General features: G+C 48.9%; 1 protein-coding gene across 2 annotated transcripts in view; it reads left to right on the top strand.

Annotated features, from left to right (window-relative positions):
* Nucleotides 1-23,219, top strand: part of LYL1 (LYL1 basic helix-loop-helix family member) — a 259,919-nt gene that overhangs the window by 175,385 nt on the left and 61,315 nt on the right. For both annotated transcript variants that reach the window (XM_069604205.1, XM_069604204.1), the window contains exon 2: nucleotides 9,086-9,603. In XM_069604205.1, coding sequence (XP_069460306.1) covers nucleotides 9,086-9,603 — 518 coding nt within the window. The remainder of the gene's footprint in view (nucleotides 1-9,085; nucleotides 9,604-23,219) is intronic.

Below are 23,219 nucleotides of genomic sequence, written 5' to 3'. Positions count from 1 at the left end.
CCCGCCCGTTATCCTCCAAGGCGCCCTTTAGTGTTTCTGAGGCCGCTCTGACATTCTTTTCAGACCAAACTATTCTGGTTCCTGTGCAATTAGTTGCGATACTTCCAATATTTATTCATTTATCTAAGACCCTGTGTACAGCAAAGGAACATCGTGTGCCTCGAAACGAACTTTTCGGAACGTGAACAAATAAAAATGCAAATCGCTGAATATTCTCAAAACATTTGATGTCAAATAAATGTACTTTGCCAAATGTACAATCTTGCCGTTTGCTTTTAAACCACTGTTTCATATTCCGAATTGTGGTGCTGTATTGTGAGATGATCTAAGACCGTGTGTACAGCAAAGGAACATCGTGTGCCTCGAAACGAACTTTTTGGAACGTGAGCAAATAAAAATGCTAATCGCTGAATATTCTCAAAACATTTGATGTCAAATAAATGTACTTTGCCAAATGTACAATCTTGCTGTTTGCTTTTAAACCACTGTTTCATATTCCGAATTGTGGCGCTGTATTGTGAGATGATCTAAGACCCAGTGTACAGCAAAGGAACATCGTGTGCCTCGAAACGAACTTTTTGGAACGTGAGCAAATAAAAATGCTAATCGCTGAATATTCTCAAAACATTTGATGTCAAATAAATGTACTTTACCAAATTTACAATCTTGCGGTTTAATTTAAAAGTACAGTTTCATATTCCCAATTGTGGCGCGCTGTGTTGTTTGAGCTCATCTGTGTTGATTTCCTGGTTCTGTGTGGAGTCGCGTAGAAGACGCCTGGGCGCGTTTGCCTACGCAGCTCAGTCACGTCACGGATAGAGGCGGGGAATATGAATGTTTTGATCAAGTCAGTTTCAGTGGCGGGGGATTTGATTTAGTGCCGCAAAAGCAGGTGAGCCAGGGCGATGGGGGGAAATGATAGGATTATCATAAAATGGCGGCTGTTTTCGAGTGCGTTAATGGACGAAAAGTCGGGTAAGGTCCATAGGAAAGTTTTCTACGATCTACCGATTTATGCTTAAAAACACATGGCCGAACCATAGGAACAATAAAAAAAAAGTCCCGGAACTATCCTTTAAGACATTGCGGCCGGGGCTCCAGGTGATTTCCCATTTCTCCCACACTCCCCGTCTGGCCCCAGGGAGAGAGAATTGCCTTCAGGTCCCCAGTGGTGCTGGCGGTGTCGCTGGTGCCGCCGGTGTCTTCATCTTCACTGCCCGCCCTGCCTGGTCACGGGGTGGGCAGGCTTCCCCAGCACGGCCATAATCTTCACCCGGTTTGCACCGCACACGTGGCCTAGGACTTCCCTCACCTCCGGACCGCTTGGGTTGGATGCCGGGCGGCCTGTAGCCACCAGGGTGTGCTCCGGTTCGGGCCGCCATCACTGCAGCCCCTGACTGGGGCATCATCTTCACCCGGGCTGCACCACACACGCAGCCCGGGTCTTTCTTTTCTTCTGGCCCGCCCGGGTTGGCCACCATGCAGGCCCGTACCTCCCTGTACACGCTCCCACTCAGGGACCACCCTGCACACGTGGCTCAAGGTGCGGGCGTTAGTCTTACCCCAGGCCGCCCCACACACGCAGCCTGGGTTCAACTTCTCGCCGGGCTGCAGCTGACAGGTGCAGCCTGGGTCATTAAAGAGTGCCCTGGGGGGTCGCTCGATACCGCAACCACCCAATGTTTTTGAAATGGCTGGTTATGCTTTCAACTGGAATTGAAGTTTGTTTTATGTGTTCCTGTGCCGCGTGCTAACATTGCACTGCGTTGGAATGGTAACTAAATTTGTGTGGTAGAATTGGTCATGTAAGTCAAGCTATATTGGAGCTGTGATTCTTTTACTGTGAGCCGTAGCAGCCAACTGGGCTTTCGTGCTAAGCCCTTCGCTTTGAAATATTTAGTAAAGGTAGACAAGTGATGACTGGAGAATTCACATATGTTGGTGATAGTGTTTCATTGAAGGTTGGCATTGCATAGCATTTTAAATACATGCGTCCCTACCCCTGCCCGTTTCCTTGCTTTTAGAAGCAAGCCCCACCTCCCCTTTATGTTGTAGGGTTGCATAAATGCTATTGGAGTGGCTTGTTTGTGGTGGATCTCTGTACTGCTTACCAGTATCGTGTAGGTGGCATACTGTCTGAGTGCTTCTGAGGGATGTGTGTGCTGAATCATGGATCACTTTACTGCTTACCAGTGTCGTGTAGGTGGCATGGTGTCTAGGTGTGTTTAAAGACCTCAGGGAAGTACACCAAATGAAGAGGTTTGTATCAAGCAGCACATACCTACACCCACCGACCCTACCACACTCTCTCATCTTCCACCTACTGATTCTACCCCCACTCTTTCTAACCCCACCTACCCTACCACACTATCTACCCCCCAGCCTGCCAGCCTACCCCCACACTCTCTATCAACACTCCATCACCCTAACCCCGTGCTAGCCACCCCTTCCCGACCCCCACACCTGCACCCCTTATTGCATCCTCCTTTGAAACTTTGCACTCTCCTTCTTGCACCCTGCTGCCTATAAATGCAAAGGACAGCAGTAAATGCCAACACTATTTGCTTTTGCTTGTTTAAATTAGATTTGAGATGTAAAATTATTGTCATTCTTACTGTCCTTCTTTCTTCTTTTTCTCACTTGGTTAGTCTTTTCTTCAAGTTGAGAGATGCAATGTGCAAGGTAGTTTATTCTCTTACTCAGCTTGATAGTCAACCTGCCCTCATTACTGTCCCGCATGGAATGGAATGTATAGTGTGTAAACCTAGCTAGCAGGTAATGGACGACTGTGCATCTGAGATGTGCCCATGGGGTTACGGCTAGGGTTCAGGGGTAAAGAAGAGGGGCTGGGCGAACAGAGCAGTGATTGGTGAGATGTTCTTTGAAGAGTAGGTCCTGACATGTAGGATGGAGAGGCCCGGTCTGCTCTGCATTGGTAGCTGAAGAGTAGGGACTCCCAATCCTTCCTGAGGTGTAGGGTGGAGAGGCCCGGTCTGCTCTGTATTGGTAGCTGAAGAGTAGGTTCTCCCAATCCTTCCTGAAGTGTAGGGTGGAGAGGCCCGGTCTGCTCTGTATTGGTAGCTGAAGAGTAGGTTCTCCCAATCCTTCCTGAAATGTAGGGTGGAGACGCCCGGTCTGCTCTGCATTGGTAGCTGAAGAGTAGGGTCTCCCATTCCTTCCTGAAGTGTAGGATGGAGAGGCCTGGTCTGCTCTGCATTGGTAGCTGAAGAGTAGGGTCTCCCAATCCTTCCTGAAGTGTAGGATGGAGAGACCGGTCTGCTCTGCATTGGTAGCTGAAGAGTAGGGTCTCCCAATCCTTCCTGAAGTGTAGGGTGGAACGGCCCGCTCTGCTCTGCATTGGTAGCTGAAGAGCAGGTTCTCCCAATCCTTCCTGAAGTGTAGGGTGGAGAGGCCTTCTCTGCTCTGCATTGGTAGCTGAACAGTATGGACTCCCAATCCTTCCTGAAGTGTAGGGTGGAGAGGCCCGGTCTGCTCTGCATTGGTAGCTGGAGAGTAGGGTCTCCCAATCCTTCTTGAAGTGTAGGATGGAGAGGCCCGCTCTGCTCTGCATTGGTAGCTGAAGAGTAGGGACTCCCAATCCTTCCTGAAGTGTAGAGTGGAGAGGCCCAGTCTGCTCTGCATAGGTAGCTGGAGAGTAGGGACTCCCAATCCTTCCTGAGGTGCAGGATGGGGAGGCCCAGTCTTATCTGCATTGGTAGCTGAAGACTAGGGTCTCCCAATCCTTCCTGAAGTGTAGGATGGAGAGGCCCGCTTTACTCTGCATTGGTAGCTGAAGCGTAGGGACTCCAAATCCTTCAAGTGTAGGATGGAGAGGCCCGGTCTGCTCTGCATTGGTAGCTGGAGAGTAGGGTCTCCTAATCCTTCCTGAAATGTAGGATGGAGAGGCCTGCTCTGCTCTGCATTGGTAGCTGGAGAGTAGGGTCTCCCAATCCTTCCTGAAGTGTAGGGTGGAACGGCCCGCTCTGCTCTGCATTGGTAGCTGAAGAGCAGGTTCTCCCAATCCTTCCTGAAGTGTAGGGTGGAGAGGCCTGGTCTACTCTGCATTGGTAGCTGAAGAGTAGGTTCTCCCAATCCTTCCTGAAGTGTAGGATGGAGAGGCCCGCTCTGCTCTGCATTGGTAGCTGAAGAGTAGGGACTCCCAATCCCCCCTCCTGTTCTTCTCATCCACCTGTTCTCTGTTCCATCCTTTCTTCTCATGCCCCTCCTTTTTTTCCTATCTACCTGTTCTCTGTTCCAGCATTTCTTCTCATGACTTCCTGTTCTTCCCATCTACCTGTTCTTTGTTCCGTCATTTCTTGTCCCCCCTCCTGTTCTTCCCATCCACCTCCTGCTCCCTGTTCCATCCTTTCTTCCTGTGCCCCTCCTGTTCTTCCCATCTACCTGTTCTCTGTTCCATCCTTTCTTCTCATGCCCCTCCTATTCTTCCCATCCACATGTTCTCTATGCCATCCTTTCTTCTCATGCCCCTCCTGTTCTTCCCATCCACATGTTCTCTGTTCCATCCTTTCTTCTCATGCCCCTCCTGTTCTTCCCAACCACATGTTCTCTGTTCCATCCTTTCTTCTCATGCCCCTCCTGTTCTTCCCATCCACATGTTCTCTGTGCCATCCTTTCTTCTCATGCCCCTCCTGTTCTTCCCATCTACCAGTTCTCTATTCCATACTTTCTTCTTGCCCCCTCCTGTTCTTCCCATCCACCTGTTCTCTATTCCATCCTTCTCATGCCCCTCCTGTTCTTCCCATCCTCCTGTTCGCTGTTCCATCCTTTCTTCCTGTGCCCCTCGTGTTCGTCCCATCCACCTGTTCTCTGTTCCATCCTTTCGTGCTCTGCCCCTCCTGTTCTTCCCACCCACCTGCTCTCTGTTCCATCCTTTCTTCTCATGCCCCTCCTGTTCTTCCCATCCACCTGTTCCATCCTTTCTTTTTATGCCCCTCCTATATCTTCCCCTCTACCTGTCCTCTGCTCCATCCTTTCTTCCTGTGCCCCTCCTGTTCGTCCCATCCACCTGTTCTCTATTCCATCCTTCTCATGCCCCTCCTGTTCTTCCCATCCTCCTGTTCTCTGTTCCATCCTTTCTTCCTGTGCCCCTCCTGTTCTTCCCATCTACCTGTTCTCTGTTCCATCCTTTCTTCTCATGCCCCTCCTATTCTTCCCATCCACATGTTCTCTGTGCCATCCTTTCTTCTCATGCCCCTCCTGTTCTTCCCATCCACATGTTCTCTGTTCCATCCTTTCTTCTCATGCCCCTCCTGTTCTTCCCATCCACATGTTCTCTGTTCCATCCTTTCTTCTCATGCCCCTCCTGTTCTTCCCATCCACATGTTCTCTGTGCCATCCTTTCTTCTCATGCCCCTCCTGTTCTTCCCATCTACCAGTTCTCTATTCCATACTTTCTTCTTGCCCCCCTCCTGTTCTTCCCATCCACCTGTTCTCTATTCCATCCTTCTCATGCCCCTCCTGTTCTTCCCATCCTCCTGTTCTCTGTTCCATCCTTTCTTCCTGTGCCCCTCCTGTTCGTCCCATCCACCTGTTCTCTGTTCCATCCTTTCGTGCTCTGCCCCTCCTGTTCTTCCCACCCACCTGCTCTCTGTTCCATCCTTTCTTCTCATGCCCCTCCTGTTCTTCCCATCCACCTGTTCCATCCTTTCTTTTTATGCCCCTCCTATATCTTCCCCTCTACCTGTCCTCTGCTCCATCCTTTCTTCTTGTCCTCCTTCCTGTTCTTCCCGTCCTCATGTTCTCTGCTCCATCCTTTCTTCCTGTGCCCCTCCTGTTTATCCCACCTGCCTGTTCTCTGTTCCATCCTTTCTTCTCAGGCCCCTCCTGTTCTTCCCATTTACATGTTGTCTGTTCCATCCTTTCTTCTTGTCCCTCCTCCAGTTCTCTGTTCCATCCTTTCGTGCTGTGCCCCTCCTGTTTTTCCCATCCACCTTCTCTCTGTTCCATCCTTTCTTCTCATGCCCCTCCTGTTCCTCCCATCCACCTGTTGCATTATTCTTCTCATGCCCCTCCTGTTCTTCCCATCTACACATTGTCTGTTCTATCCTTTCTTCTTGTCCCCCTCCTGTTCTCTGTTCCACCCTTTCTTCCTGTGCCCCTCCTGTTCTTCCCATCCACCTGTTCTCTGTTCCATCCTCTCGTGCTGTGCCCCTCCTGTTCTTCCCATCCACCTGCTCTCTGTTTCATCCTTTCTTCTCATGCCCCTCCTGTTCCTCCCATCCACCTGTTCCATCCTTTCTTTTCATGCCCCTCCTGTATCTTCCCCTCTACCTGTTCTGTGCTCCATCCTTTGTTCCTGTCCTCACTCCTGTTCTTCCCGTCCTCATGTTCTCTGTTCCATCCTTTCTTCTTGTCCCCCCTCCTGTTCTCTGTTCCATCCTTTCTTCCTGTGCCCCTCCTGTTCGTCCCATCCACCTGTTCTCTGTTCCATCCTTTCGTGCTCTGCCCCTCCTGTTCTTCCCACCCACCTGCTCTCTGTTCCATCCTCTCGTGCTGTGCCCCTCCTGTTCTTCCCATCCCCCTGCTCTCTGTTTCATCCTTTCTTCTCATGCCCCTCCTGTTCCTCCCATCCACCTGTTCCATCCTTTCTTTTCATGCCCCTCCTGTATCTTCCCCTCTACCTGTTCTGTGCTCCATCATTTGTTCCTGTCCTCCCTCCTGTTCTTCCCGTCCTCATGTTCTCTGTTCCATCCTTTCTTCTTGTCCCCCCTCCTGTTCATCCCACCCACCTGTTCTCTGTTCCATCCTTTCTTCTCATGCCCTTCCTGTTCTTCCCATCTACATGTTCTCTGTTCCATCCTTTCTTCTCATGCCCTTCCTGTTCTTCCCATCTACATGTTCTCTGTTCCATCCTTTCTTCTTGTCCCCCCTCCTGTTCTCTGTTCCATCCTTTCTTCCTGTGCCCCTCCTGTTCGTCCCATCCACCTGTTCTCTGTTCCATCCTTTCGTGCTCTGCCCCTCCTGTTCTTCCCACCCACCTGCTCTCTGTTCCATCCTTTCGTGCTCTGCCCCTCCTGTTCTTCCCATCCACCTGCTCTCTGTTCCGTCCTTTCTTCTCATGCCCCTCCTGTTCCTCCCATCCACCTGTTCCATCCTTTCTTTTCATGCCCCTCCTGTATCTTCCCCTCTACCTGTTCTGTGCTCCATCCTTTGTTCCTGTCCTCCCTCCTGTTCTTCCCGTCCTCATGTTCTCTGTTCCATCCTTTCTTTTTCCCCCCTCCTGTATTCCCTCTTCGCACTCCTTACTTCCACCTTCCCTTCATCTTCCTCTCCCTCCCTTTCTCCTTTTTCATTTGTTTTTTAATGTTCTTACCCTTCATTTCTTCCACCTTGTATTCCTTTTTTTCTTCCTTCCTCCCTCCCATTTTCTCCCAAATCCGATTTCCCCTTTTATTCTCAACTTCCGTTCCTCTGTGTTTCCCTTCTCCTTTCCATGCGCGCCCATCATCTACTCCGCTTGGCTCCCGTTCTGCATACGGAAGTGACAACACGTGACCTTTGACTTCTGATGACATCACAGGAAGTGATGTCATTTGACCCCCCCCCACCTCGAAGTGACATTACGAGAAGCGATGCAACACGACCTTTCATCCTTTGACAAAACAGGAAGGGACGTCACATATTGTTCCTAAGCACACTACGAGAAATATGGTTGCTATATCACTATAATGTTATATACATTTCATTGAAGAATTGATCGCATATGTATCGTTAATATCAGTGTGTATAGGACCATATTGCCACATTTTGTGAATGCAAGCAGACGTCCAAGGCCAAATGATAAGTATATGTTATTATATAGCACTTACGGTTAAGCGCGTCTACATACAATATCACCCATCCTGTGTTGGTTCTCATTTATTGACCTCAGAAGGATGAAAGGCTGAGTTGAGGTGTTTACGAACAGGCTAAATCAGTGACTCACCCCCTGAAGTGTGCCTGAAAATACACCTTTATGAGTCTGGCAATTATTGGCTAGAATTCCAGAAAGACAAATTATGTATTATTCCTATTCTTTCTTATTTAGGGTCACTGCTCAATGTGATACACTTGTGGAACCCTGTTATTTTTGTTGAGAGGCCTGAACAAGAAAGTCAGCCACTCCAAAAATAAAGAGCTACACGACACTGGCCAAAGCACAGGATCTTACATTTAAAAAAACAAGTTAAACAAAAAAAGTTTTTTTTTTAAAATCATTTTTTTTTAGGGATAGCAAGGTAGACTACAGGGGTAGCAAAGGAAAGCTCAGGGGTCGCAACTGCGACCCCTGGCGACCCCCAAATGACGTCCCTGCCACTTTCTTTTCTTTCTTCCATCTTTTCTCCCTTCCTCGTTCTCCCACTTGCTATGGCTCGCTTCCTTGTTTTCTTTCTTGTGACTCTTTCTGATTTCCCTCTTTGTCTCTTCCTTGTTTTCCTTCCCTCCTTTCTCCCTCCCTTTCTTCTCTTCTCGCTCGTTTTCCCATTGTCCTTGCCTTATTTCATCCGTTTGCTTTTTGCTTTTGTGACTATACATGTTATTGTCCAATGATGCTGTTTTGGATTAACTTGCTGGTATTGTCATTAATAATTCTTAAATGTTATTGCAAAGGTTTGTCATAAACTATATGCAATTAAATAAATAATAAATAACTAAATGATGTAATCCTTTTTGTTCCCTCTTTCTCCGCCTTCCTTCTCTACCTTTCTCCATCTCTCTATATCTCCTTTCATCCTTTCGCATTCCCTTTTTCTCCCCCTTCCTGATCGCCCTTTCTCCTTCCTCCATATCTTCCTCCACCTCCCTCTCTGTACATCTCCATTCTTGCTTTCTCGTTCCCTCTTTCTCACCCTTTCTCCACCTTTCTCCCCCTCCCTCTCTGTGATTCTCCTTTCTTCCTTTCTCGCTCCCTCTTTCTCACCCTTTGTCCCTCCTCCATCTTTCTCTCTGCATATTTCCTTTCATGCTTCCGCGTTAACCCTCTGTCCCCCTTCCTGGCCACCCTTTCTCCCTCCTTCATATCTCCTTTCCTCCTTCCCTGCTCTCTCCTTCTCCTACTTTACCTTCTGCCTCCCTCTGTCTGCAGGTGAGAGGTTCGGAAAGATCGCTGCTCCTGGTGGCTATTTTGATGTGTCCGACAGAAGCCACCAGCACCGCTGCGCAGGGTCTCGGCAGAATGATGGAGAAGGCGGTGGTGCCATCCCGGACCCTCGAGAGTCCGGGGGGCTGGCGGAGCCCTGCACAGACGGCCTCCCCGCCAATCAGCCCCTCCCTGGCTAATGAGAACGGCCGGGTGGCAAGCACGTCCCCTGCCTCCGAGAAGCCCACCGGGGACAGCCCTCGCGGTGCCGCGGCGGAGCCCGTCTCCACTGCGACGGTGGAGCATCACCGCAGGCATGGCCTGCCACCCAACGTGCCGGTCATCAGCCTTGGCTTCAGCAGGCTGCCCCGGCGGGGTGTGCCTGGCACAGAGCTCACGGCGCTACACCCCATCCCACCGCTGGTTCATCTCTCCAGCCGTGGGGGGGCGCCGCCACTATCCATCGGCCTACCGGGCTCGCTTCTCCATACGCAATACCACCATCACCACCCTTTCCTCAACAGGTGAGTGAACACCGAATGTTGACTTATTGGGAACCTATAAGGCGCTATATCATTTTGTAAGGCGCTGTACCGCCATTGGCTTCTTTTTTTTAACAACTTTGTTTATTTCGGTTACAGCATAACAGGTAGGTTGTCCACAGTGGTACAACTCCCATCTTAGCGACATGCATGCAATTTGTTACTTCCCTCCCCTCGGCGGACCCCATTGCGGTCTTCCCTATGTCTGCGGTGTTTAGTGCCCTGGCACCAGAGGCCGTGTGTCCCTATGTCTGATGGCTGTGTTGTAGCACAGCAGCACCTTGAGGCATTTTCTGTATTGGAAGTGCTCTAGGAACATGTGTTATCTGTAGCACTTTGCTACAGAAGGACATTTTGGTTTAGAAAAGAAAGTAGCACTGCTTCTTGTAACGAGGCCATCTTGGCTGTGGAGGGAACGCTGCGCACCTGTGACACTCGTTCATCAGTGTGGGTCTCTTGGCTGAGAAGGGAAAGTTAGTTTTCTGTGACACAAGCTTTCCTCGGTTGTGCATCAAATTTCTGTGGGTGGAGGGGTGGCTGCTGTGACTTTTCTGTGACACTAGTTGTGGAGCGTGGGCCTCTTGGTGGAGAAGGGAAAGCTAGTTGTGTAGGACACTTGTTCTCAGGATTGTGCACCTTAGTTGAGAAGTGGGAGTGACTTTCCTGTGACACTAGTTGTGGAGCGTGGGCCTCTTGGTGGAGAAGGGAAAGGTAGTTGTGTAGGACATTGGTTCTCAGGATTGTGCACCTTGGTTGAGAAGGTTCGAGTGACTTTCCTGTGACACTAGTTGTGGAGCGTGGGCCTCTTGGTGGAGAAGGGAAAGCTAGTTGTGTAGGACACGGGTTCTCAGGATTGTGCACCTTGGTTGAGAAGGTTCGAGTGACTTTCCTGTGACACTAGTTGTGGAGCGTGGGCCTCTTGGTGGAGAAGGGAAAGGTAGTTGTGTAGGACATTGGTTCTCAGGATTGTGCACCTTGGTTGAGAAGGTTCGAGTGACTTTCCTGTGACACTAGTTGTGGAGCGTGGGCCTCTTGGTGGAGAAGGGAAAGGTAGTTGTGTAGGACATTGGTTCTCAGGATTGTGCACCCTGGTTGAGAAGGTTCGAGTGACTTTCCTGTGACACTAGTTGTGGAGCGTGGGCCTCTTGGTGGAGAAGGGAAAGCTAGTTGTGTAGGACACTGGTTCTCAGGATTGTGCACCTTAGTTGAGAAGGGGGAGTGACTGTCCTGTGACACTAGTTGTGGAGCGTGAGCCTCTTGGTTGAGAAGGAAAAGCTAGTTGTGTAAGACACTGGTTCTCAGGATTGTGCACCTTAGTTGAGAAGGGGGAGTGACTGTCCTGTGACACTAGTTGTGGAGCGTGAGCCTCTTGGTTGAGAAGGAAAAGCTAGTTGTGTAAGACACTGGTTCTCAGGATTGTGTACCTTAGTTGAGAAGGGGGAGTGACTTTCCTGTGACACTTGTAGTAGAGTGCGTCCTCCTTGAATGATTAAGTTAATTCATTTTGGTACACGTTTACCTGCTTGTTCACTGCAGCTGACCTAGGAAAGTTACATTGTAGACAGGGGGACAAATATGGCCCTCATGCCTCCCACATGACTCTCAACGCAAAGGCAAAGAAACAACAGATGTGCCTCACTTTTAGGCCCTTCACTGCGATCCTCAATGTATCGCAGGTGTGAGAAACGTTACTCTCTCAGACAGCCATTCAGACCGTACCCAATCTTGGACGACATGGAAATGACATTGATCGAGCAAGTCGACTAACTGCAAAACCAGACATTAATGACATCATCACTGGCATCAGAACGTAGCCACATCATACATGAAGTACATATTCATCCAATCATGAGGTTACACAAACATGCACTAGTTTATTGCATAGAGGCACAAAGCACATGCTTATGACCCACATAGGTAGAGGATGGACACGCACACATATCTTTATACTCATATCTTTCACCAAAGCTGAAACCGCAAGATGCAAAGAGTTCATATATTTAGTTTGCACACGCTTGACTTCTAGTAACATGGAGAAGCTATAGGGAGTGATATGGAAGCTATAGGTCTCTGAAACGAGTGGCAACAGTGAGACAGGCTTCGGGTACATGGAAAGGCAGACAAGATTTCCGCAGCCTGAAGCGAGCAGAAACGATGCCCCCAGCCAAGAACAAGTGTGGACAGGAAAGTTCCAGTTACCAAGACAGTGAACCACCTGCAGAAAATCAGGCTAAAACCTTCGTAATTACAAACAAGGCAGCTTCATTTCGTGGTCTCAACACACGTGACCCAGTCGAACTGGACAATGACTATTTAACTGAAGTGGACTAACGGGACTGTTCCCATTGAACCAGAGGGAAAATCTACAAGTGTTGGCCACAAACTTCCAACTGAATGCACTCTCTCAGGTTTAGGTGATCAGTGATGGCAACATTAGAGAGCACTTTTCACCTCCATGTTCATTCCCATTGCCTTGAAAAGGTACTCTCAGTCCAGGGACCCAGGGATGGGAGTACACATTCTGACCAATCCTGATTCATCTTTCAGGTGGGTATATAATGTGTTGCAAGGGCCAATGGTCTCTCGGCGAGCCTGCAACATTGTAGATTAACACTAGTAGAGGTGGTCCTAGAAGGAGCCACTAGATGTGGCTTTCCAGTGGTAGAACTACCCCGTATAGCTCCCATATGTATCCAACCCAAACTGACCAATGTGAATGTTTGATAGGTTTCTGGGATGGAACCTGAATTTGTGATGTCACACCGGCATAAAACCAGGTGACATATGCTAAGAAGTTGAGAGCTCCGGAGGGTACTTGTTTTCTGGTGTGAACCCTGTCATTTTTGTTTGCTAATAAAGGACAGTGGGCCTCATTACGAGTTTGGAGGCATCCATGGTGCTATAACTCCAAACCGGGCTCCATTACCGGGTTCCTGCAATGGGAACTTACCGGGTGATTCCGACATAGGAGGACCCGGTAAGTCCTCCTTGCAGGAACCATTCCCATTTGAGCCCCCATAGCGCTCAATGGGAATAGGGAGGGAGGTAACAACTGGCCCATTACACGTGTCCCGTTGTTACCTCCCTCTTCCCCTCGCAGGATCCGGAAAAGACGTTTGGTTTTACCAGACATCTGATCCGGGTCCCGCAAAGGAAACCTCGTAATCAGCCCTGACGGAATGAAGGGGGCCGGTCCCGTACCAGCCCCCTTCATTCCGTCAGCACCAGGGTCGTAATGAGGCCCAGTATCTTTGTCCAATGGCTGAGTCTTCCATTCCTGTTGTGGGGAGCCTTGGAAGGGCCCAAATGTTGTCTGCTGATAATTGGGATGACTGCTAGGGAGCCCCGGTCACATCTATACAAAGTAGCAGCAGAGGAGGGTTACTAGGATTTTTCATCGAGAAACCCTCTCATCCTGCCGCATGCCCGAGAGGCTGTGTGGAAGCCCAGGGAAACCGATACCTAAAAACACAGGTGTCTGAAAAGAGAAGCGGGTAAAAGGAGCCACCTTTGGAGGAAATTCCTGACCGCTTTCCGTGGGACGCCTATCAGACCGGACGGCAGAGTGGCAGATTGTGGGAGAGCCGGTGTCCGAGAGACCTCAGAGGATCACAGAGTGTAAGTATATTCTCAGCTACATGGCTGATGTGTGGAGGGAATGTCAGGTTGATGTTCTTGTAGAAGTTTTTGTTCGATTTAAGTATACCTGTTCGTCAGGCGGTCATCTTAAACAGTCAGCTTGGTTTATGGTTGAATTGTATAAAAAGGTTACCTGTAAGTTTGGTTGTTAGCTTAAGTTTATGGATGAAAAATACAAAAGTACAAAAAAAGGATACCTGTGAGTTAGGCAATTTATCTTGGTGCTTGGATGAGTATTGAATGGTTTACCTGGGTATATTGGTTAGCAGAAGAAGCTACCTTATATCGCGGAAGGTGGTGTCCTGATTTACCTCTCTCGGGTGCATTCCTATAAGACGACGCTATAGAAGAGGGATTACAAGATTTATTGGTTTACCCTCTTAGGAGACAGGAAGGCGGCTGTGTATATTTGATGTTGTGTTTATCGTTGTGTTTGGGGCAGGTCATAAGCGGACATATCTATTGAAAGATCGAGGATTGAAAATTCTTCCTCTACAGTATTGGTGACGTCACCTGTGAGGTTGTTTAATAGGACATGAAGTGTACAGAACGCGGTGCAATTTAGTGGGTAGTTTGCCGATTGTGATTGAAGACCATTGTTGTGCCATTGGGGCAGAGCTTGAGAGGCTCGTGAGTGGAGTTGTGATTTGAGTCTTCAGGGCAGAGAGCCACAGAGGAACGGCGCGCAGAGCACACCTGCACTTATAGTGATAAACCGAAGAGACTAAGAAAAGATTTGTTGTATTGATTAAAATTTGATGTATAGAAATCCCAATTTGATGTCAAGTAAGTATTGATAAAGTGTTACATAATGTGACAAAATTGAAAACGAGGGATACACCTCACACATTTATGCAAGTCCCTCTCGAGGTATCAAGAGAAAATATGCAGGGATAGCGTGGAATTGACTGGCACCACAGATTTTTGAGATCGAAAAAATTACACCAGGGACGACATTAGCGGTAGAGGACATGAAGAATCTACTCTCAGCCATTCTCGGGGAGGTAGAAGAATGGAGGAGAGCAGAATCTCGTGGAGTGACTGCACAAAACACAGCACGCAATGGCGCGCTGTTCAATAACTGCCGAGCGGCCATATGGTAAACTCTAAGGGTACAATACCCAGACACTTCGGACATAAGTGCGATCATGGCATGCAAAATGTGTGAGGAGGGAGACTGACTTCAATATATTCAACAAATTCAAGATAAATGGCGTGTTGAGATGAGTGAACCATGGGACAAAACAGTGGGGTTATTTTACCACATATTATGTCAGAGGTTACAAGAGCAAGTGAAGAACAGCTTAAGAAACTAGCGAGGATGGAGGCTACGCCATGGTCCGCAATTCAGCTAAACATTGTGCACTATTGCAGGCTAATGCAAGAAAATGCGAGAAAGTAGCGTGAGGAGAGGAAACAAGAAGAAGCAAAGTTAGTGCAGAAGAAATGATCAAAGTATACAATGGAAGGGGCAATGCTGACAAGTGGAGAAGGAGTAGTTGCTCCGCATACGCAGAACTGACCAAAGATGACAGGCGGAGGTTTTGCAGGATGAGGGGATATGAATCAGTGGCTGAGAGGATGAGAAGGGATTCTTCAGGGAAGGGGGATTGAGCACCCAATACAGCAGAATGAAGGAGGGTTTCATGGGGGACAGCAGAGACTGATTGGGGTCACATAGTATGTTGGGTGTGCGGAAGATCAGGCTTGAATGTGCAAAGACAGAGGCAGGAGGCATCAAAATGGGGGAATGCAGCAACAGCCCACATACCAGGCAGAGCAGACTGACTATTAAGCTCAAGATCACACGCAAGCGCAGATGTATGCACCACAACAGACGCTACCCAAGACATGCAAATGCAGTAATATCAGCCCATGACACATGCATTACAGATGCAGGGACGCATGCAGCAATCGCAACCAGCACAGCAGGCGTGGTCCAACAGAACATCATAACCACAACACATGCCGACACCCGTGTGAATGATGAAAGGGGCGACTGTTATAGGGGGCAATTCATAATACCGTGGGGTATTGCCAAATTGGTGTATCTCTTCCATATCGTTTTTTTTTTTAATGTTACAACATCATCTTCACTTCCAACAACAGAACTGCACTCAAGTTATCTTCCCTGAGTACTAGAGACCAGCCAGATCCTGCCCCTACGGCCCCTTCAATTGCCCGAAGGATCACTGATCACAACCTCTTACAGAAATACTGGGAAATTGCTTTGGGAAAATTGTAGGCTCATGTTGGCCGCCATTTGCTCCCGGTGGGAACGAGCATGGGTCTGAAGGAACTCCCGTGCATGGGGTCATGCGTACCAAGTCATGAAACATCGGGCCATGCTCGGAGATTGGACACCGCTGAAACTCAGGGCTGCTTTCTTTGCCTTTGACTTGGAACATTACCTTTATTAGGTTTCCAGGCTCTCCCTCACCTGTCCCTGGTGGTGTCCTGGGGTGCTCTGTGGTACATCGTTGGAGAGGAAGTAGAGGATTGTGAGTGTAATGCCGCAACTCCACACATGGATAGCTGTGGCACACGTCCCTGGTAGAATTCTCTGAACTTTCTGTGGTACTGTTACAGTGAGTTAAGAATAGAAAGAAATCGGACATCTTGCTGTGACACGGACAAGGTCATATGTAAAAGCCACTAAAATCCCTCCAGACACCTGGATCAGTGTGTCAAATAGCTCAGGGATGTAGTGACGAGAGATTCTTTGGAATAGTCTTGGAAGTTGTCGCTCATGGTTCTTTGTGGAATGTCTCTCTAACGAAGTGTGGTCAAATTCTTTAAAAAGTCTCTGAAGAGCTACTTCATCGAACTTACTGCTGGTTACTAGATCTCCCGAACGGACGACTTTCTTCTTCTGTTAACCAGTGAATCATCCTAGAATCCTCTTCTGGGATCGCGAAGCTCCCGGGGTCTCTGGGCAAATATCTCTTAGCATCAAAATTTGGGGAAGCCAGGTGGCGCATTCAGACTTGTGAAAATAGTCTAGAAGCTATGAGCTGCAAAGATATGAAAAACAGCTGTTTCCGTTCTCTGCCTCTTTTGACTGTTCTTAGTAGTCCTTTGGGTTGGAAGACCCAATACTATGTCCACGAACATATGAAGGGTGCCCGGGAACTTCAGGACATGTCATGGCACTCCACAGGCCACTGTGCCCCATGGAAGTGAACCCCCTCCAATTGGCCACCTCCTGAGTCCAACGCTGTGAATGGTAAATGTCATAGAGGGCGCATTCAATGCCCATTCAGTGCCTGGGAACTTTGACGACAGTGGGCGACATGCATTCTGTGTTGGTGCTACAGCATGACACAGCCGGAATACTTTAGGAATCCCTGTTCCTCGTTATCGCGTGCCCGTGTAGAGGATAGCGCATAAGCATCATGGGTCTGGCAGACCTGATACAGGGAAACTGGCAACTAGCTTCCTTGCATCTCCCTGAAAAGTCTCTAAGTGCTTGATCTAAGATACTTACTACCTGTGAATTCTAAATTATAACTGGGCAGCGCTAGTATGCGGTGCACTTTATTGAGTGTCTCTGTGAGGATCCAGACACCTGCCACAGTGGATGAAGAGCTCCCCTCCGTTAGCATCAACCATCTAGAGGGGGGCTTCCCTTGACAATGTCAGTGACCATTACCATTTTACAGGTCCTGAATATTTCAGAAAACCACTTGTATACAGACCAAAAACAGCCAAAAAGCCTACAGCTGGTTTGCGCGTTGAACGGTTGAACGTTAGACCGTGAGGGCAAATGATAAACAGCCGTAGATAGATTTGGTTTCCTCCAGAAACAGATGGTTCTACGCACTCCGCAAAACGATAAGAACTCTGAGCTTGAGGGTGTTCCGAGATTAATTACATGGAAGCACGGAACTGTGTTCACTGCTCATCACCGTGAACATGTTCCCGATGAACCAAGCCAACATCGCATGTATCGCTGTAACTCCTGGCGGAGAGGCGTTTGCCTGGGCCACTCAGACCATATCATCTGACATTTTGGGAAGCCCCAATTGGCCTAATGACAGAAAAAGAGAAAACCTTTGAGCACCAATTGCCCATTGATGTTCCTGCATAGCTATTGGTCACAGTCTTAATCACATTTTAATTGAAGTTCATCTGGAAAAGATCAGCGCCATCTTAAAACGAGTGATTTGCCAATAACCATTTAGCAAACCAGAGTTACAAGGGGGAAGGGAGTAGGAGGAACAGCGGGTGGTCCTTCTGCCATGCCAGTGACTCATTTAGAAAGAGTGTGTATGGAAAGAATACTGATATATTGAAAATGGCGAGCCAGCTGGTGGCGTGACCCTAGGCATTCCATGGTTCACTGTGAACGATTCATTGGCTCTCATTCCGAGGATGGGGCTAGTCATGGCACTAATAGCGCCATGACTAGCACCAATACCGGTATCGCCACCGACTTTGTGGTATGGGGACTTACCGGTCCAGTCCGACCTTGACGGGACCGCAAAGTCCCCATTTGAAAAGCCATTCCCCATTCCCATTGAGCCCCCATAGGGCGTCAATAACGGTACTGCAAATTGCGGTAGCGTTATTGACCCGGGTATCCCTTTGCGGGTCCCGTCCATAACGCCTGGTAAAAGGGTGGTAAGGGATTACCGGCACTGGTGTCATTACCGGTATCCCTTTGCGCCCAGGTAGTAATGACCCCCATTGACTTATCAAAAGAATAAAACATTGGATCAGAACTGATCTGAGTATCTGCAAAGTTGCCTCCAGTGTGTACGGCTGCATCTTTCATGGTATGCCCAACAATTCCTGGAAAGAGGTTGTGAGTATTTATTTATTTTTATTTATTTGCATTTTTAACGTGCTCACACAGCCTGCAGGCATTGAGGCGCTGTTACAGGAATTGTTTTTTATTTTTTTTGTTGCGTAATTGTTTTTTGTCTTAGTTGCATATTTATAACGTGCTTAAATACCCAGCGGTTTCTAAGCGCGGACCCGGCGATCGAACCTGTGTTGCTTCATGTCGTCTTACTTCCAAGGCGAACACGTTGCCGCTGAGCTATCCTCCCAGGACAAACAGAGCGGCACCATATAAAACAGTGCCAGCATATCAGTAACCGTCAGAGTGACTTAGACGTAAATAAGTGGGTCGATTTCCATCTCATAGGACTAGACTTATACACCAGAGTTGATTATTGGAACAGCTGTGCCCAATGATGAGGTCTCTGCATTTGCTGGCTACGAATAGGATCTCTGAAAGCAATACATGAACTAAAGTTTAACTGCGGTTTTATCCAACCCCTTTGGATAAATGGTGACTTTATTATTTATTTATTATTATTTATCTGTTTCTCCTCTGCTTTCCATTTCTCCCCCCCTTTCATGCACTTTTCCCCTCCCCCTCCCATGAACTGGGTCTAGTACGATTGCTGTTTTGTTCCCCCCTGTTGCCCTCCCTTGCCTTGTCGCGCTCTGAAAAACTTGTGTACGAGCGCGATAGAAATAAAATATCAATATCAATATCAATAACCCCCACTTCTCCAGCAGTGAAAGCAACCAGGGGACCCACACCCATACATTGATTATAGAGACTGAATAATGTATCAGAAAACACAACTTGCCATCAATTAATGAAAGCTTAGATGACTTCCGAGAGACTTGAACATAGTGAAAATGAGGTCTGTGGGGCGGATGCAGTTTGGTGCGCACATAACTGGAGATGAGCAAAATATGGCCTTCACGGTCCTCTTGGGATATTCTTGAAAAGGCCTCTGTTCCTTTTGGTTGATGTTTGTCCCTTTAGCCATACAACACTTTGTGGATAATGTGAACGTGGGTATTTGAGATATATTTGTCATAAGGCACCTGGAAGACATTTTGCAATTCTTACATCCAATAGAGAAGCATCGACATGACGTCAAGAATGTACTGTGATGGCTGTGTGAACATCGACTGTACACAAATGTGAATGTCATGAACAAAATGCGGGATTCCTGTGGTTGTAACTGCACCAGGTGCTACAGCTGGGGATAGTTATACAGGCAGGGCCGGTGCTATCACTAGGCAAGGTTAGGAGCTTGCCTATATGTTGGAAATGTTAGAGCTGCCATATGCTTTTTTTAACACGCCCACACTACTACCTTGCCTGGTGATAGCACCAGTCCTGTTGTTAGTTACTGTCTGCAGTAAGGCTGGCTGCAGCAGCAGACCAGGTGGCGCAGTGAAGGTTGGGACTTGGGGCCGGGTCAGTGACACGATGGGTGAATGGGCGTGGGTGCAGCGCTGGCACCTGTGCAATGTGCATTAGCAAGCCACCAAGCACCACAGTGCCCCCTTGACCGATCCGATCGTCAACTCAGTGGTATGAATGCTGCAGTGCAGTGCGACGACCATGACGCAGGAGTCAGGACAGGTGCGGAGGACCCCTGGACCTAGGTGCCGTGCCGACTACACTGCCAACCAAGTAAGTAGATGTACTAGTGCGCAAACCCATGTTAAACGTGCTTACTTACTTGCAGAACACACATGCTGAAAAACTGCATTGAAGGGCTATGTGGCGGCTCAAGAATGGGTTCCACATGAAGCCCCAAGCAGACTATTCAAGTCAACAAAGCCAGCCCAGTGCCAGGCTCAGCGCCGTCACCCGTCCCCGGGGCTCCATGGCTGGCGGCGCAGGGCATCAGGGGCTGAGAGCGGAACTACTGTGGGAAGCAGTGGCCAGCATGGAGCCTACGCCTCCCCCTGCAGACTGCAGTCCTCACTCAGTGTGGGTGGCTCTACCGCTTGCTTCCCAGGAGCGAGTGCCTCAGGTCTGCCTAAACCACAGTACTTCCATATGTGGCTCAAAGGCTCTGTCAACCTGTGGTAACATAATATTGCCTGAGCTTTACAAAATGTCATGTCATGTCATGAGGGTCCGTCTGAAGTCTCCCAAAAGTGCAACTCTTGCTACGACTCCGATCTGGCAACCCTAAAACGCAAGTGTAGGGAAGCTGAGCGGAAATGGATTTTGCCGGGCGATCCCTCTGACAAACTGGCCTGCCGCCTCCTTCAAAGGTGATATCGACTCTGCATCTGAACCAAGAAAATAGCCTTTATTCAAGCCTGTATCTCCGTGGTATCAAACAACACCGCCAACCTTTTCAGTCTGTAAGGAACTGACCAATTCTGAAGCAGCCTCTTCTTCTGTCACACCCACCCAGGACCTTTGCTCGGCCCTGGCTGCACACTTCATCACAAAAACCGAAGACATCCTTTCCTCCCTCCCTTCCACACCACAACATACACCTACACTGGAGCCTCTTTTGCCCCGCCCACCACTTCCCCTTTCTTCCCTCTCACCCGTCTCACCCACTGAGGTCGCCAGACAAGTCCGGTCCATGAAGGCCTCATCCAAACTAGTTGCCCCTGCCCCTCCAAAACTATGAAGGACGACATTGACTCCCTCGCCCGAGCCTTTGCTGATCTCTGCAATCTCTCCTTTTCCACTGGAGTTTTCCAAACGGCTCTTAAGCACTCCCTTGTGCACCCTCTGCTCAAGAAACCCTCTATCGACCCCTCCGTTCTGGCAAACTACGGCCCGATCTCTATCACTCCTTTCCTGGGCAAACTCTTGGAGAAGTTGGCTATCTCTCAGCTGACCCTCCACACTGAATCTTTTGGGTGCTTCCACGACTATCAGTCTGTTTTAGAGTGTCCAGAGGCACGGAAACTGCTCTTCTAAACACCGGTGAAGAACTGCTCTCAAACTTGACACTAACACTCCCTCTGTCCTCATTTTCCTTGACATCTCCTCTGCCTTTGACACAGTTAACCACAACATCCTGATTGCACAGCTCTGTGACACCCTGGGAATCACAGTTCAGGCTCTGGTGTGGTTAACCTCCTTTCTCTCCGACGCCCATCCCAGGTGAAACTCTGAGCCTTTCTCTCACCTATCGCTCTCTCAACCTGTGGCATACCCAGGGATCTAACTTAGCCCCCTGGTTCTTCAACGTCGATATGGCTGCCTTGGCACGTGTGATTGCCACTTTCACCTCTAACTTCCAGTGCTGCACGTGTGACACACAACTATCTTTCAGGCTACACTCAGTCGCCTCCTCCTCCTCGCTCATATCTGACTGTCTGTCCGCTACTCAGTCACCCCTGCTCCCACCTTCCTACTTTCACTCTGGCCGGCCTCCCTTGGCCCTGTGCCTGCACCCACCTGCAAGGCTAAAAACCTTGGAGTGATCTTCAACTCCACTCTGTCCATCGCCTCTCACATTTCTGACGTTGCTAAAAAGTCTATCAGCTAGACCTCCGCAGAGGTACTCTACCTTTTCTCACTTTCCCCCAGTGGCTCTCTGTCTCCAGAGCCCTGGTTCTCTCTAGGCTGAACTACTGCAACAGCCTCTTCCTCAACCTCCCTGCTTCTGCCCTGCGCCCTCTGCAACTCATCCAGAACAGAAGCGCAAGACTTATCCTTGGCATCAAGACCAGCGACTGCATCTCTCTGGCGCTGAAATCCCTTCACTGGCTCCCTGTGGCTGCAAGGATCAAGTTCAAGAACCTCTGCATTGTCCACAAGGCTTTCTGGAGCCTTGAACCTACCTATCTGCAACATTGCCTACCTAAGTACTGTCCCTCCTGAGCCCTCCACTCATCTACCTCCAACCTTCTGCGAATGAGCCGGTTCTCCAAGGAGAGATTTGGATGGAGATACTTATCCTCAGCAGGGGCCTCCCTTTGGAATAGCCCCCTGCCACCCTCCGTCTTGAGCCTGATCTCCTTAAGTTCCAGAAACTCCTTAAGACCTTCCTTTTCTCCTCTTCTTTCTCTCTCCCTCCTTTTCTCTATAGCTTGCTGACTGGCCGCCTGCTGTACCTCAAAGTCTCACAGGTCCCTGGCACCCCACCAGTCCTCTCTTGCCGCAGCGCCCTGCACTCACCCCACCCTCAATGCACTTGAGAAAGGACCCAAGAGAGTGGCTCTCTCTGCACTTACGCTAGTATGCACCGACTGGGTGCACTTGGACCCCCCCTGGAACTGTCTGTGCACTTCCACGATCCGTATGCACCGTGTTTGAAGATGGTCTGTCTGTTCTCCCCTGTCTATCCCCCTTAATTACACTTGATAAAACTGCAGAATCGTCGGCAGGCCTATTTGCTGTGTCTCAACTGTTAATTGTGTTATTTGCACTTACTCTGCCTGTGAAGACTATTATTGTCTCAGAATTTCAAGGGCTCTGAACGACTGTTGTTTTGTCCCCATGTTCCCACCCTCCTTGAGCGCTTTGAAGCACTTGCCTTGTGTATAGGTGCTTTATAAATAAACATTACCATACCATACCATGACTTTGAGCGTGCTTTAGTCAAACCTTACCATACAACTTTGTACTTGTAGTGGCTGAAAATGTTTTTTCAAAGCAGTCTTCTGAGAGTTATTCACTTAATTTGAGCTGTACGTGCTACTGATATAATAAGAATGTCTTACCAGGCCTGCCCACAGCCACTCAATTTATAAGCACTATGGTGTCCTTCACGGAAGTCCTGTTAAAACAAGCCTTGGCAAAGCCAACAGTTTTGACTTGTATATAGGTACTAGGCATTTGCCAGGCACTGCAGTTATATGCCCAGGTAGCCGCACCATTTGCACCTGCTACCATCAATGGCCAGTTTATACCACTACAGCAGTGCCTGGCAAATGCCTTTCCCATGTCTACAAAAAGACCCAAACCATTGGCATTGCCAATGCTTGTTTCTTTTGTTTTCGTGCTATGGTGCCAAATCTGTCAGGGCATCTGGAGCTGCTGTTTTGAGCTGCCCCACGTTCGATTTTTGATTTCTTTTCATGCATGCTTGCCTAGAAGTCACCCCCTCCTGCAGGGCAATACACATCTCGTGAACACAAGCTGTGGGGGCGGGGGCTGGTGGGAGGACGGTTGATTGAGAACAGTTAGAATCTGGAGTGGGGGCGGCAATCTGACAGTTTGT

This window comes from Ambystoma mexicanum, chromosome 3q (genome assembly GCF_040938575.1).
Source record: "Ambystoma mexicanum isolate Mex_15411 chromosome 3q, UKY_AmexF1_1, whole genome shotgun sequence".
Lineage (NCBI taxonomy): Eukaryota > Metazoa > Chordata > Amphibia > Caudata > Ambystomatidae > Ambystoma > Ambystoma mexicanum.
Note: the sequence above shows the minus strand (reverse complement) of the source record. Positions and strands in the feature narration are given on the sequence as shown.